We start from the raw sequence: 13,315 nt of genomic DNA, 5'->3' as shown, positions 1-13,315 counted from the left end.
GCTTCCACCTCACCATCTGTGTCGCCAATTTTCCGTCTCCAAAATGTTTGTATGCATAGGTCAAAGTTTCTTCCATCAAGTTTGTTTTTGTCAACTACAGCACCTGTAATCTGATACTAATGTAAAGGGAAAATAGGAATTAGCTTCAAAGAACTATCTCATTTATAACCAAGTAAATATTAAGTCTTCGTTTTTTTAGTGGACACTTACATGTATGCTGAATGTTATGTTTGCCTGCAGGCAGTTTCACATTATTGCATGACAAGCTGACCTGTGTGCACTGGATCAAAGACTCAATAGGTCACACTCATGATTAATTATGATTGTATGTCTATGTAATGTCTTTTTCTAATATGATAAGTTAGAAATAACATCATTTTTTTCTGTGAAAATTATTTGACAGTATTCAGAAATTACAGAAATACCCTCTCAGATATGAAGAATATTAACTGAAAAATGAACACAGCTATTGAAAAAACAAATTGGTTTCATAAGCAGTTCAACTAGAAAGCAAAAATGTCATACTCTAAAGAGATGGCTCAATCCCCCCAGTGACAGACTGATTTTGTTTACATCATGTGTGAGTGTTTCTCTTTGTTTGAACTAATGTTTGATCCATCTGCTTCCTTCGCGGTAACAGGTATGCTGAAATCAATCATGAAGAGGAAGGATGGGAGTAACGCAGGCGAGAATCGCACCACTGGCAAGAAGAGCCTGCAGTTTGTTGGTATTCTAAATGGAGGGTGGGTAACCTGAAACCTTATATTATTTTTTACCACAGTAAAAATAAAATAAGAGCGGCAGACGGTCTAGAGCAGAGCTTCTCACTGAGAGCAGCACAGAAAAGGTGCACGCATAAAACAAAATCTTTCCATCTGACTTCCACATTAAACTGTACAGTTGTCCACCAAAATTGCTAACTTATGCTAACAGCACTAGCATCAGTGACAGAGTGCAATTCCCACAAGGTGTCAAGCTTTCTGTAAGTTGTCATTCCTCACCTGACAGACACTTGTAGGGCGACGCAGTTTGACACAGTTGGCGAGTAGTCAAACTGAATCAATTGTGACCAGGTTAAAGGTTTGACAAGTAGCAAAAAAACATTTTCCTCACTAATTAACATGTTGCCTACTGAAAAAGGAGCCATCAGAGTGCCTAAAATTTCAACAGCCCAAGCTGCACTTTATTCCACCACATATCTGTGTTTCCCCCAGGTATGAATCTACATCCAGTGAAGAAGAAGAAGAGGAGGAGGAGGAAGAAGAGGAGGAGGAGGAGGATGGGAGTTCTTCTGGAGAAAGTGGAGAAGGCGAGTGCTTGGACAGCACTGAGGAGGACGAGGTGGCTCTGGACGACGAAACGTCAGAGGAGGAAAGAAACGTCAACCTGGATGAGAGTGACACTGATGAGGAAACCCTGAGAGCCACAAATTATTCATCTGATGCTGTGAAAGAGAAGTACGCTGTTGCTTAGTACCAAAGAGTACATTTTGCGAGCTGCTACACTGCTGAATGCACTTTCAGAAAAAAGTTTCCTTTTTCCTCAAAGATCAAATCTGATCATTGAACACATTGACTGACACATTTTTGTGTTTTTTACAGGTTTGAGCTGAGCTCGAAAATGCGTGAAGCGTGCCTGATTCTGAAGAACCACCTGAACGATGATGTCAAAACACTGAAGAGTAAGGAAGTGGTGCGTCCCTGCATGCTTCTTTACTCTTTCATCAAGCTACTCATTTTTCAAAATAATGAAAAATCGTAATTACTTAAAGTTGATGAAAGCTGTGCGACTGTATTTGATGTTTTAGGGATATTTTAGGCACCAGCAAACGTTAATTATAAACAACAGGAGCCTCATGGGACAATAACAGGAGTGTAGACTGAGAAAAGGCTCGGGAACGGGATCATTGTTGAGTTTAACAACGGATGGTTAAAAGAAGCTTCCCTTGACATTCAGTGAAATGTTAGGATAATATACACATCAGATAAATACAGTTTGACTTTGCCAAAACACACTGTTTACACAGCTGTTTTTAATTTCACCATTTTATGAGAAAATGTGGGTGAGTAACCAACTCTAGTAAAATACAGCTTTATTATTGTCTACCTGCTGAGATGAATACGCTCCAGATGCCGTGTCTGTGTGTAATGGATACTTATAGATGATATGACTTCCCACCCTCATGTTCAGCTCTCCAGCACCCACACAGTCCAGCTCGAGTGGTTCCGCATCTCCAGCGCCAAGATGGCTCAGCCTTCACGGGTCTCAGACTACCTGATGGCGTTCTCGGAGGTGTCTTCGGTGCTGCTGGAGCATGTAGTCAACATGACGGATGGCAACGGCAACACAGCTCTCCACTACAGTGTCTCCCACTCCAACTTTGGTGTGGTGGGGCTGCTGCTGGACACAGGTCAGTGACCCTCTGAGAATAATACACACTACACTATAAAATGTTACCGGACAGGCTACAAAGACAATCTTGGTAATAATCCAACCTGTTATTAGAGAAGGTTCCAACTTCGGGCTCTCATGTCTGGGGACCCAAAGCCAATTTTTCTTATTTATACCTAAGTCTGGGTATTAGTACTCGATACCTTTGAAGTATTAACCAAAACAACTCAGTACCAAGTAGCATCTAAACATCTCCAGTCAAGCTATACTTGCATTCGATCTTTTTTGCGCTGGTGGTCTGATCCCAGACCATCCCGTCTCCTCGCCGGATTATCAGACTTTCTGTTAAAGCCATCTCCAGAGCTGCTGTCCTCCTGGTGAGGGGTCAGTTCAACATCTGCCCAATAAGTATGAGCTACACAGCTGCAGCAGTAGCTAACATCCAACACCATGCCGTTAAACGGTCCAAACAAACTCCTCACACCAACACGGAAACTGCTTAACTCTGATGTTTAACCTGTTGATAAAAAGCCGTGTGATGCTAACAGTTAGCTCTGACACTGTGTGTGTGCGGCCGGGCGGATTCTCACAACTTTCCACTGTGTGAAGATTAAACTCAGCAACTTCAATTTGTTTGGTCATCAGACGTCACAACCTAAATTCAACAATGTCTAATAATGTTGGTGGCCAGCTGGGTTGTTGTAAGAGGATAAAGAGAGGTGCTGTGTCTCTCTGCCGCTCTGTTTTACAGTCTGTCTCTGTTTATCATGAGATCACTGCTGCGGGAGTGTGAGCTCCGTGCCCAGGAAAGTTGTACTTGAAGTGACAGGGCTTACTGTTAGCATTGCATGGCTAACACCCAACGTTTATTACTGGGTTTAACGACAGTTAAGACATTTCAGTGTCAGTGTGAGGGTGTTGTGTCGGCTGTTAGCTGCTGCTGCTGTGTTAGCTTGTGCTAACCGGGCAGATAGAGCAGGAGGAGAGAGGCTTAAGGAGATACCCCTTCAGCGCTGCATCAAACGGCAGTAACCCGTGATCGTCAGCAATCAGCTGTTGCTGCTCAGGATAGACAGATACGGCCAAAACAATATATGATTGGTTGCCTGAAAGGAGCGACAGTGCAGCACCAGTGCCTTTCAGAAAACTTCAGAGATTTTCAATCAGAAGTGCATACAGGAACTTCACAAAAAGCCAGAGCACTCTAAAAAAAAGATGCTGGGGGCAGTGCTGATGCTCTCTCCTCATTGGGAACAACTGAAAAAAGGCACTGGCAATTAGAAAAAACTCTGTGCACACTTTGTCTAAGTATTCTATCTGGTAGTGTGTTAAGTGTGAGAGGAATACTGTGCTAAATTACCTGAAGAAATACAGTCTGGTTAAAGTGCAGGTGACGCTATCCTGCTGGAGAAGCCAAAATTTATGTTTGACCTATAAAACCTTATGAAACAGATTCTAATATAATAAATTCTCTGGAATAAAACTGACTGTTGTTTTAGACGGCATTAGTTATAGCTGTACCTAATAAACTGGCAACTTAGTGTAAATGTCTGTTCATCTATATGTAAGTAGTGATGTGTTCTGCCTATCTGTGACCTTGCATATATGCTAAAGTACACAGTAGTTAAGCATGTTTCCCGCAGGTGTGTGCAACGTGGATAAGCAGAACAAGGCGGGCTACACAGCCATCATGCTGGCTGCTCTCTCTACTGTGAAGGAGGAGGAGGACATGGCTGTGGTCAAGAGGCTCTTCAGTCAGGGCAACGTCAACGCCAAGGCCAGCCAGGCAAGTCATCGTCAGGTCATTGCAGAACCAGACACAACACTCGACTGTGTTGTTTACTCCTAACATGCTGCTTGTAGCCACTTTATGTGACTCCCTCAGTGTTCCCACAGTCTCGTGTGTGTGTGTCACTTCTGATGTAAAGGTCCTGCCAGTAAACCATAAAATAAAAGTCATGGGATTAAATAGATTAATCAGTGCATGCTGGTTTTGATAATTATGTAGCTTATTAAAATTTGTTCTCATGCTCTAAAATGTGCATATTGGATTAAGTCATCACTTGTGACACACATATTTTCCAATATACAGTTCTTTATTTAAAAAGCATCACCTGAGAAGTGTGAATGACCAACATGTTTCCATAAAAAGAACGCAAAGACTCACTGTTAGTCTGTAGTCAGCTCCAACAGCCTGAAGCATTTTATCACTTACAAAAAGTGCCGATCCTGGCTCAGCTGGCTTTATTAAATGAATTTAATCCCACTTAAACTGCTGATGTGAAATCATTCACTATAAAACCAAACATAGGATCAATTCTACTTATTACAGCCAAATAAGAGAGTGTGAGGTGAACGAGTCACTAATTTGATCTGTTACTAAGATTGCACACGAAAGAGTTTTTACAGCATTCCTTTGCCGAATCTCAACTTGGCTTCTCCCTGCTGGTTTATAGTGTGTGACACTCACAAAAACATTTGCAGCAACACACACACAAACACTCAAAGAAGTTAAATACAACTTAATTACTTTTTAAATTAGTCAAAACAAATGAATCAATGTGTACTTGATTCCTACTTGCCAGGTGAAGGTAAAGAAAACATGGGATAAAAGCCGTCTTTGTTGCCTGCTATTTAAGCAGGGGACGTGTTAAAAGAGTATTTCCTGTGTTGTAATGAAGTACTGCATTCTCAGCCAGATGAATAATTGGTTTATTCACTGGTTATAGGTTAGATTGAGTTAGGGGAATGTGTAACGCAACGTGACACATTTGTGAGAATCTGTTGACTTTTAAGTGGTTTTATCTCTCTGCTTGATCTAATCGGGTTGTGTAGTGTGTGTGTTTGGACACGGCGCCTGACAGGCTCTCACACTGCCAAGTCATAGGACTCTAAATTTATAGCACCACTGGCTATAAATCCAATTAATGTTATTGTTGCTGTGGGGAACAAAACACGAGACACGCAATGCAATTTTGGAATCAGGAATTCAAGTAGTACTATTTTCTGCTGTGTTTTAAGTTCAGCTTATGGTCTCTGGGGTGTTTATGTGCTGGGTGACATTTATAAAAACACTTTTTCTTTGAATTAGTGACTCAGGTTTTGAAATTCAAAGCAAAGCTGTTCTCAGAACTGTTTTCTCCATGTTAAATTAGGGACCACATTTACACCTGGCACTGTTTAGGGGAAGCTGCGGCCGACAGAACCAGGGAAGCAGGCTGTTTGTGTGTAGGTCATTAATTTCACCCCTTAAAGCTGTGGTTGGTAACTTTTATATTCCACACACCCACACAGTATTACATGAGACATATAATCTGTAAATAAAATCCTGTTAATCTCACTGGTAGTCTAAACTTCACTCAGTATTGTGATGTCAGGAATATGATTTACAATGACTTTTTATGGCATATTATAGCATACTATGACATTTTTTAAATCACATACGTTACAATTACTTTTTATGACATACTATACCACTACTTTTTTGGCATACTATGGACCGTTTCAAACTGGACAACATAAACATTCTAAATTGGTCCCTTTGTATTTCCTGTTTGAATGTATGTTAATGCAGAAGCTGACAGGAAGTAAACAGGGACCAAAGTTGTTGCCCTAGCAACAGACTAGCAATGAAACGGTCCGTACTATGACATTTTTTGACATACTTTACTATGACATTTTTTGNCAAACTGGACAACATAAACATTCTAAATTGGTCCCTTTGTATTTCCTGTTTGAATGTATGTTAATGCAGAAGCTGACAGGAAGTAAACAGGACCAAAGTTGTTGCCCTAGCAACAGACTAGCAATGAAACGGTCCATACTATGACATTTTTTGACATACTTTACTATGACATTTTTTGACAGACTATACTATGACATTTTTTTGACAGAATATACTGTGACATTTTTGACAGACTATAATATGACATTTTTTGACAGACTATACTATGACATTTTTGACTATACTATGACATTTTTTTGACAGAATATACTGTGACATTTTTGACAGACTATACTATGACATTTTTTGACAGAATATACTATGACATTTTTTTTGACAGAATATACTATGACATTTTTTGACAGAATATACTATGACATTTTTGACAGACTACTATGACATTTTTTGACGGACTATACTATGACTTTTTTGACAGACTATACTATGACTTTTTTGACAGACTATACTATGACTTTTTTTTTGACAGACTATACTATGACATTTTTTGACAGACTATACTATGACTTTTTTTTGACAGAATATACTATGACATTTTTTTGACATACTATACTATGACATTTTATGACATACTATACTATGATATTTCATGACATACTATAATATCACTTTTTCATGACTTTTTTTTTAGCATACAGTACTTTCTAAGAAATGCCTTTAGAAGCACAACGAGGTGGAACATGTTTTTTTTTCACAGACTTGTCTTATGTACTACTGTATGGATGTAGAAACAGCTTGAGCAAATATGTTATATATATAAAAGTTGTTTTTATAAAAACTCACCTGTCAGCTTTAACTAACAAGGGAAATTTTGGGTTGAATAAATAAATTATTGCTGCATAATAACAGAAATGCTCTTAAGCAAGGCACAACAGTTTTGAGGAGCTATGAAGACTGGCAGCACTTCGCTGAAATTTATTTGACTTTAAAAATGAAGTAGTGTAGGGCTGAAAAATGAAATTTATCTGTATAAATAATACCTTTTGTAGTTAATCTTTAGTTAAAGTAAAAAATTTCCTCCTTCACATTGTTTCAGATAGATGAACAATAACATTGGTACTGGTCAGTGTTTTTTGTTTGTTTTGCAATATTTATTCAGGTGTAAATTTTCTCATCACTAAATAAATATGGTAAGCCATATGATAACCTCACAACAGCTGTATTCTCTTAGGAGGAAATTACATTCATATTTCCTTACTGTTGCAGGCGGGCCAGACAGCGTTGATGCTAGCTGTTAGCCACGGTCGGCAGGAGATGGTGCGGGCGCTGCTGGAGTGTGGCGCTGATGTTAACGTGCAGGACGACGAGGGATCCACAGCTCTCATGTGTGCAAGTGAACATGGCCGTGCTGAGATCGTCAAACTGCTCCTGGAACAGCCTGGTTGTGACATATCCATTGTTGATAATGTAAGGCATTAACATTTAGCTAATGCACTCACTGAGGGAAACTTTAATTAACTTACCCTGAGCTTACAGATGAAGCCAACTGTTGGATCTCTGACTGCTGAAAATATCTGAGCACTTTCTTGTCTGGGATTCAGCTTAATCTGTTCTCAGGAAACGGCGCCTCATGGGAAATAGTTCTCTGCAGTTTCCTCTCCTTGTCACCTCTTTTTCTGCCTCTCTTCTTTCGTGTTTTTCTTTGTTAGCACGGACAGGCTGAGCGCTAAAGAGCCATGATCAGATTAGTTTCATCTGCCTTCTACTGAAATCAGTGCTGTTTACAGGAAGCACAATCACTGGGCTACTCACAAGCCCCCAGGGGATGAATTAAAAAGCCATAACTCCTGTGTTCACATTTGTAGACTTGCAGATTTCAGACAACATGCCCTGCAGACTCTTGCACCAGTCTTCTGCGTACTTCACCACATGCTCTAAGTCAGCAGCAAGTATTAATGTCCTAACAACAAAAAAGGTGGAAAAAGTCAATTAGTCATTTCTTTTAGACTCTAAAAGCTTCAGACTTTTATGATTTTGTCATCCAGTTGACTTGTATTACGCACCAAATCCAAAAATCCATTAAATCGTTATAGGGTTAGTGCATCAGTCTGTCAGTATGATCATTTCCTTTTCTCAAACAGCAGAATGCTTACCCTGGAACAAAACTCCTCTCACTGCTGCTTGTGACATTTTTTTGCTTCGCTTTTTGTTAATCTGCACAGCCGAGTGCTTTAAAGCGATTTTACAGAGGATTGGTATGGATGCTTGAAGAAAGGCCAGGCAGACAGATATTTGAGCATTCACATCTGTGCCACGAATGAGTTGGCCATTCAGTGCAGGCAGCTCCTGGATTGTGTTTCAGTGCAGCACAGCTGGACGGAGAGGTAGACTGAGGGGGAGGGGGGGGGGGGGGGGCTGACTACTGCTGTCCTCTGAAAACACAGAACAGAATGACAAACATGACTGTGAGACACAGTGGAGTTACATGTAAAAAAAAATAAAAAAAAAATAGTGCTGAACCTTTTTTATTTCATGTATTCTTTTAACTGGAAGTGTGAGGATACACAACTGTCGGTTTGGTACTCTATAAATGAAATAATTTCTGTCTAATTAACATTGTCTTAAATGGTCTACGTCTGTGTGGAAAATAAACGCCATCATATTAGAGTTCCACTTGGAAAGCTTGTTAGCTACACCACGCCATGCAGGTTAGCCCCCTGGATGTACAGCTCATACAGTGAACGCAAATGAGAAACTGGAAGAGTCTGCAAATTAAGGCCCAGACACACCAAATTGACATCAAAGACCTAGTGGCGCCAAAGGCCAAAGTTGCACAAGAACACACCGCAAAGACTACAGCCAGTGGCCAACTATTACGTACATTCTGCGCCTGTTTGAGAGGAAGTAACTCTCCACACCAGCAGGTGGGCAGTAGTGTGTATTCGTCATTCAAAAAGGGAAACTGGAAGACCGCCAGGATTTACTGTGTGCTAGTGAACAGTTACGCAAAAAAATTAAGAACTGTTTTTGCTAAAGAGCTCAATGGCTAAAAACACAATTTTACCCAATATAACAAGTTTGCTTTGATCTCACGCCCTCTTGACTCTAGCTTTTTGTTTGCTTTCCTCACTTTGTGTTTCTGTTGCCATGCACTAACCTGAACTGCCAATCAGAGTGATTTCACTCACTGATGGGCTCTGCCAGGTCTGACACTGATTAAACGTGCTGAATTGGCTGAAAAAGAGCCGACAAGGGCCAACTAGTGCCTATGGTGTAGGGCATGCAGCAAAAACTGGGGCAATGGGCACTCACCATCGGCCTGATATTAACGCACAGCTGACCGTCGGCTTGGTGCATCAGGGCCCTTTGATCTTGTTTCGGTTTCTCAGGAAGTCGTGACTACAGTTAGCAAAAGTGGAATAGACGAAAACTATGTTCTAACCTGTTGAAAGGTAATTGAATGAATTTATTTCTCTAAAAGCAGAGACAATCAAACAGACTAAACCACTCCCAACTGCTCCAATTAATGCGTCTGTTTATTTACGTGTACAATTCAGTCTGTTGTGCGTGTCCTGCAGCTGCAGTCGTGCTCACTACTGATATCAGTATTTGAAATTAAAGGAAACAAAAACATATCGGTTAACATATCGACCAGTATTACATAACTAAATAACCTAAACAGACATTTTGATAAGGATCCTGTGGTTTTGTTTTTTGTTTTGTGACAGAGATATGGTCTGGGCAGGAAATTCAATAGTTGAAAAAAATGTACTGAAAATGTACTAAACCCTAAACTGAGTTATGTACCTAACTGTAAATGTATGCAGCTTTTCACCTCTGATTTTAACTAGAGAAATTTGCACGGATGGCAGAAGATTAAATTGTCGAATAAGATTCAGTTTCTGGTTTTTCAGCATAACATGAAACCATATTACTTCTTACCAATAGTTTTTATAGGGTCTAAATCACAGGATCGCTCACTGTGGATTCATGTCCTGCTTGACGTGTTTGCTTTTGTAATTGCACTTTCTCTGCTATTAAATCAAAGAAATCGTGAAGATGTAGGGCACGTGAATGTCCTGCTTGTTTATTGGCCAATCAAGGATGCATGACAGTTACTTAACAGATTGGAATGAACAAGTTGTCCCAACATCCATCATAAGACTGATGTAACATGGTCCATCTCTAGCTATGAAGCTCTCTGTTCTCTTATGTTTTTGTTAAACTCACTTTTACTCTCTCTGCCCTCCCACTCTTTCTGTCTCTCCCTCTCTCCTCTGTCTGTAGGATGGCAGCAATGCTCTGTCAATCGCACTGGAGGCGTCTCACAATGACACAGCTGTACTGCTCTACGCCCATATGAACTATGCAAAGACCCAGCCTGCTGTGGTGAGTCCACCATCCCACCCACTGCCTCCTCTGGGGAGAATTGATTGGGTAGTCACACTTGTAAAAGTATTAAAAAACAAACAAAACAAAGTTCAAAATATGGCCTACCTCATAGGAAAGTCACCTTTAGTTTTAATGCAGACTCGTCTTGTTCTGTTTTTATCTCGTTAGAACAGTCTGGAAAAAAAGAAAGAATATATTTCAACATTTGGAGTCAAGAGTTCACTTTTCAGATGGCCGTGGTTCATTTTTGGGTTTACAAGCTGAAAGGTCAGAAAGCCACCAGCTTTAGATCAGCTGGGAAATGGCATGCAAGCAGGCTGAAGTCTGTGCAGGTCAAACTTACAACATAACTGTACAGTGAGCAACGTCTGTTGTATTTAAAGTGGGTCGGATCAGTTCCTCGGCAGCGCTCCAAGCTGCAGTTTGGGTGTGGGCAGCACTGACTGAAGGTGCACTGCTGCCCCCTATAGGTGTTACTAAGCTTCTGTGGATTGTGTTTTCTGGTGAGACAGAAAACCATATATTTTATCACTACAAAAACATCCCCATTAAGTTAATCTAAACTTACAATGTCAATACACATTAGGTACACTAACAGTCAATACAGAAGAATTTCCTTCAAGACTGAATGGCTCTTAACCTTAAAATATAATCCTATAATCCAGGGCAGAGCAAAATAATTATTTTAATGTCATTTAAACCATTTTCTTCACATTGTGTGTTTCAGGGGAGTCCGAAGGCTCAGCCGAAGAGCCCCAGCAGCCCCAGTAAGTCCTGGCCTTCAGACTGAAAGGATCATGGCCGCTCACATTGACGGACAGACCAGCAAACATAACTGGATCTGAGCTGTGAAAAGCTCCACTGGAATTTACTTAAATATATATGTATTTATATATTGCCATATGTCCTGCATTTATAAGTATTGTTAATATGAGAATATTATTTTTCCATAAAGTCATGAATGGTTATATAATATACTTGACTAATAAGAGCTCCTGGCTTGTCTAAATGAGGTCTCCGGCACTCGTTTTTTTTCCCGTGAGAGGAGATGAGACCTTTACATTTATTTGCACTTCACTAATATTTTTACTGTTAAGGGCAGCACACACCGCTGGGATGTGATACACATAAAAAAAACAAAACCTTGCAACTATAATTTTCCATGTAAGCCCACACACTGTTATAATAACGTGTGTCAAGACACATCACTGTTTTATAATAAAGTGTAGACGCTGAAGATAATTTATTTTATTGGCTCCCTGAATTGGCAAATCCTGGCTACACATTCTTGACTACTTCTGTCTGCATGTGCGGTGTGTACTGTAGATATCACATGACATGACACAGCCAGTGTGTGTTGCTCTCTGGTCTTCCCTTTCTGTCCTGCCTTGGTTAACTGATCTGTGAACCTCTTCACCTTCATAGTCTGCACTAACTGTGCATTGTATGTTCATATAAATATATACGTAAATATATATATATATATATATATTCATGTCTGAAATAAACATATTTACATAAAAATTGATGGAATGTGGTTGTTCATGAAGGATTGCAAACATTTTTTTATTTTTATTTATTTTTTTAAAAAAAAGCAGTTTTTACAGAGTCAAAATATTGTTGGCCAAAAGAGGTCATAGTATAGTATGCCATAAAAAGTCATAATATAGTATGCCATACGGAAGTGGCTGGGGAGAGGACTGTCTGGGCTTCTTTACTGAGGCTGAGGCTGCTGCCCCCGCGACCCGGACCCAGATAAGCGGACGACGAGGACGAGGACAAGGGCCATAAAAATATCATAAACATCTTAGTACAGTATGCAATAAAATGCCATGGTATAGTATGCCATAAAAACTCACAAAAAAAGTCAAAGTGCAGTATGCAATAAAAAGTCATAATATAGTTGCCATGAGAAGTCATAAAAATGTCATAATATAGTATGTGAGTAAGGCAAAAAAAAAAAAAGTAATAGTATAGTATGCAACAAAACAAAAATAAAATGTCATAGTATAGCATGACATAAGTCACATAGGAAGTCATAGTGTAACTTGCTATAAAAATATCACAAAAATCTTAGTATTGTATAACATAAAATGTCATAAAAAAGTCATAGTATAGTATGTGATGAAAAGTCATAGTATAGTTGCATTGAGAAGTCATAAAAATACCATAGTATAGTATGTGACAAAAAGTAAAAAAAAGTCATAGTATAGTATGCCATAAAGTCATATTGTTGCCATGAGAAGTCATAAAAATGTCATAGTATAGTATGTGATGAAAAATTTAAAAAAAGTCATTAGTATAGTATGCGACAAAAAGTAAAAAAAAAAAAAAAAAGTCATACTATAGTATGTCATAAAAGTCACAAAAAAGTCATAGTATAGAATGCCATAAAAAGTAAAAAAAAATGTTAGAGTATAGTATGTCATATGAAGTCACAAAAAGTCATACTATAGTATGCCATAAAAAAAAAATCACAAAAAAGTCAAAGTACAGTATGCCATAAAAAGTCATAATACGTTGCCATGAGAAGTCATAAAGAAGGTATAGTATGTATCAAAAAGTAAGAAAAAATTGTCATAGTATAGTATGCAAAAAAGCCATAGTATAATTTGCTATGAAAATATGACAAACATCTTAGTATTGTATGCCATAAAAAGTCATAGTATAGTATGTGACAAAGTGAAAAAAATATCATGGTATAGTATGCAAGAAAAAGTTTTAAAAAAAAGTCATAGTATAGTATCTCATAAAAGTCACAAAAAAGTCATAGTATAGTATGCCATAAAAAGTAAAAAAAAAAGTCATAGTATAGTATGCCATAAAAAGTAAAAAAAAATGTCATAGTAT

The 13,315-nt window shown here is 38.9% G+C and overlaps 1 protein-coding gene across 2 annotated transcripts in view; it reads left to right on the top strand.

The window, feature by feature from the left end:
• The window catches only part of kank3 (KN motif and ankyrin repeat domains 3), a 38,794-nt gene extending 26,801 nt beyond the window's left edge, over positions 1-11,993 (top strand). For both annotated transcript variants that reach the window (XM_050055132.1, XM_050055133.1), the window contains 8 exons: positions 641-743; positions 1,215-1,457; positions 1,602-1,692; positions 2,191-2,410; positions 4,035-4,177; positions 7,340-7,540; positions 10,361-10,462; positions 11,193-11,993. In XM_050055132.1, the coding sequence (XP_049911089.1) occupies positions 641-743; positions 1,215-1,457; positions 1,602-1,692; positions 2,191-2,410; positions 4,035-4,177; positions 7,340-7,540; positions 10,361-10,462; positions 11,193-11,255 (1,166 nt within the window). In that variant the 3' untranslated portion in view covers positions 11,256-11,993. The remainder of the gene's footprint in view (positions 1-640; positions 744-1,214; positions 1,458-1,601; positions 1,693-2,190; positions 2,411-4,034; positions 4,178-7,339; positions 7,541-10,360; positions 10,463-11,192) is intronic.
• Positions 11,994-13,315: the final 1,322 nt, after the last annotated feature.

Source organism: Epinephelus moara, chromosome 10 (genome assembly GCF_006386435.1).
Source record: "Epinephelus moara isolate mb chromosome 10, YSFRI_EMoa_1.0, whole genome shotgun sequence".
Taxonomy (NCBI): Eukaryota; Metazoa; Chordata; class Actinopteri; order Perciformes; family Serranidae; genus Epinephelus; species Epinephelus moara.
The sequence above is the reverse complement of the archived record's forward strand: the minus strand, read 5'-3'. Positions and strand labels throughout refer to the sequence as shown.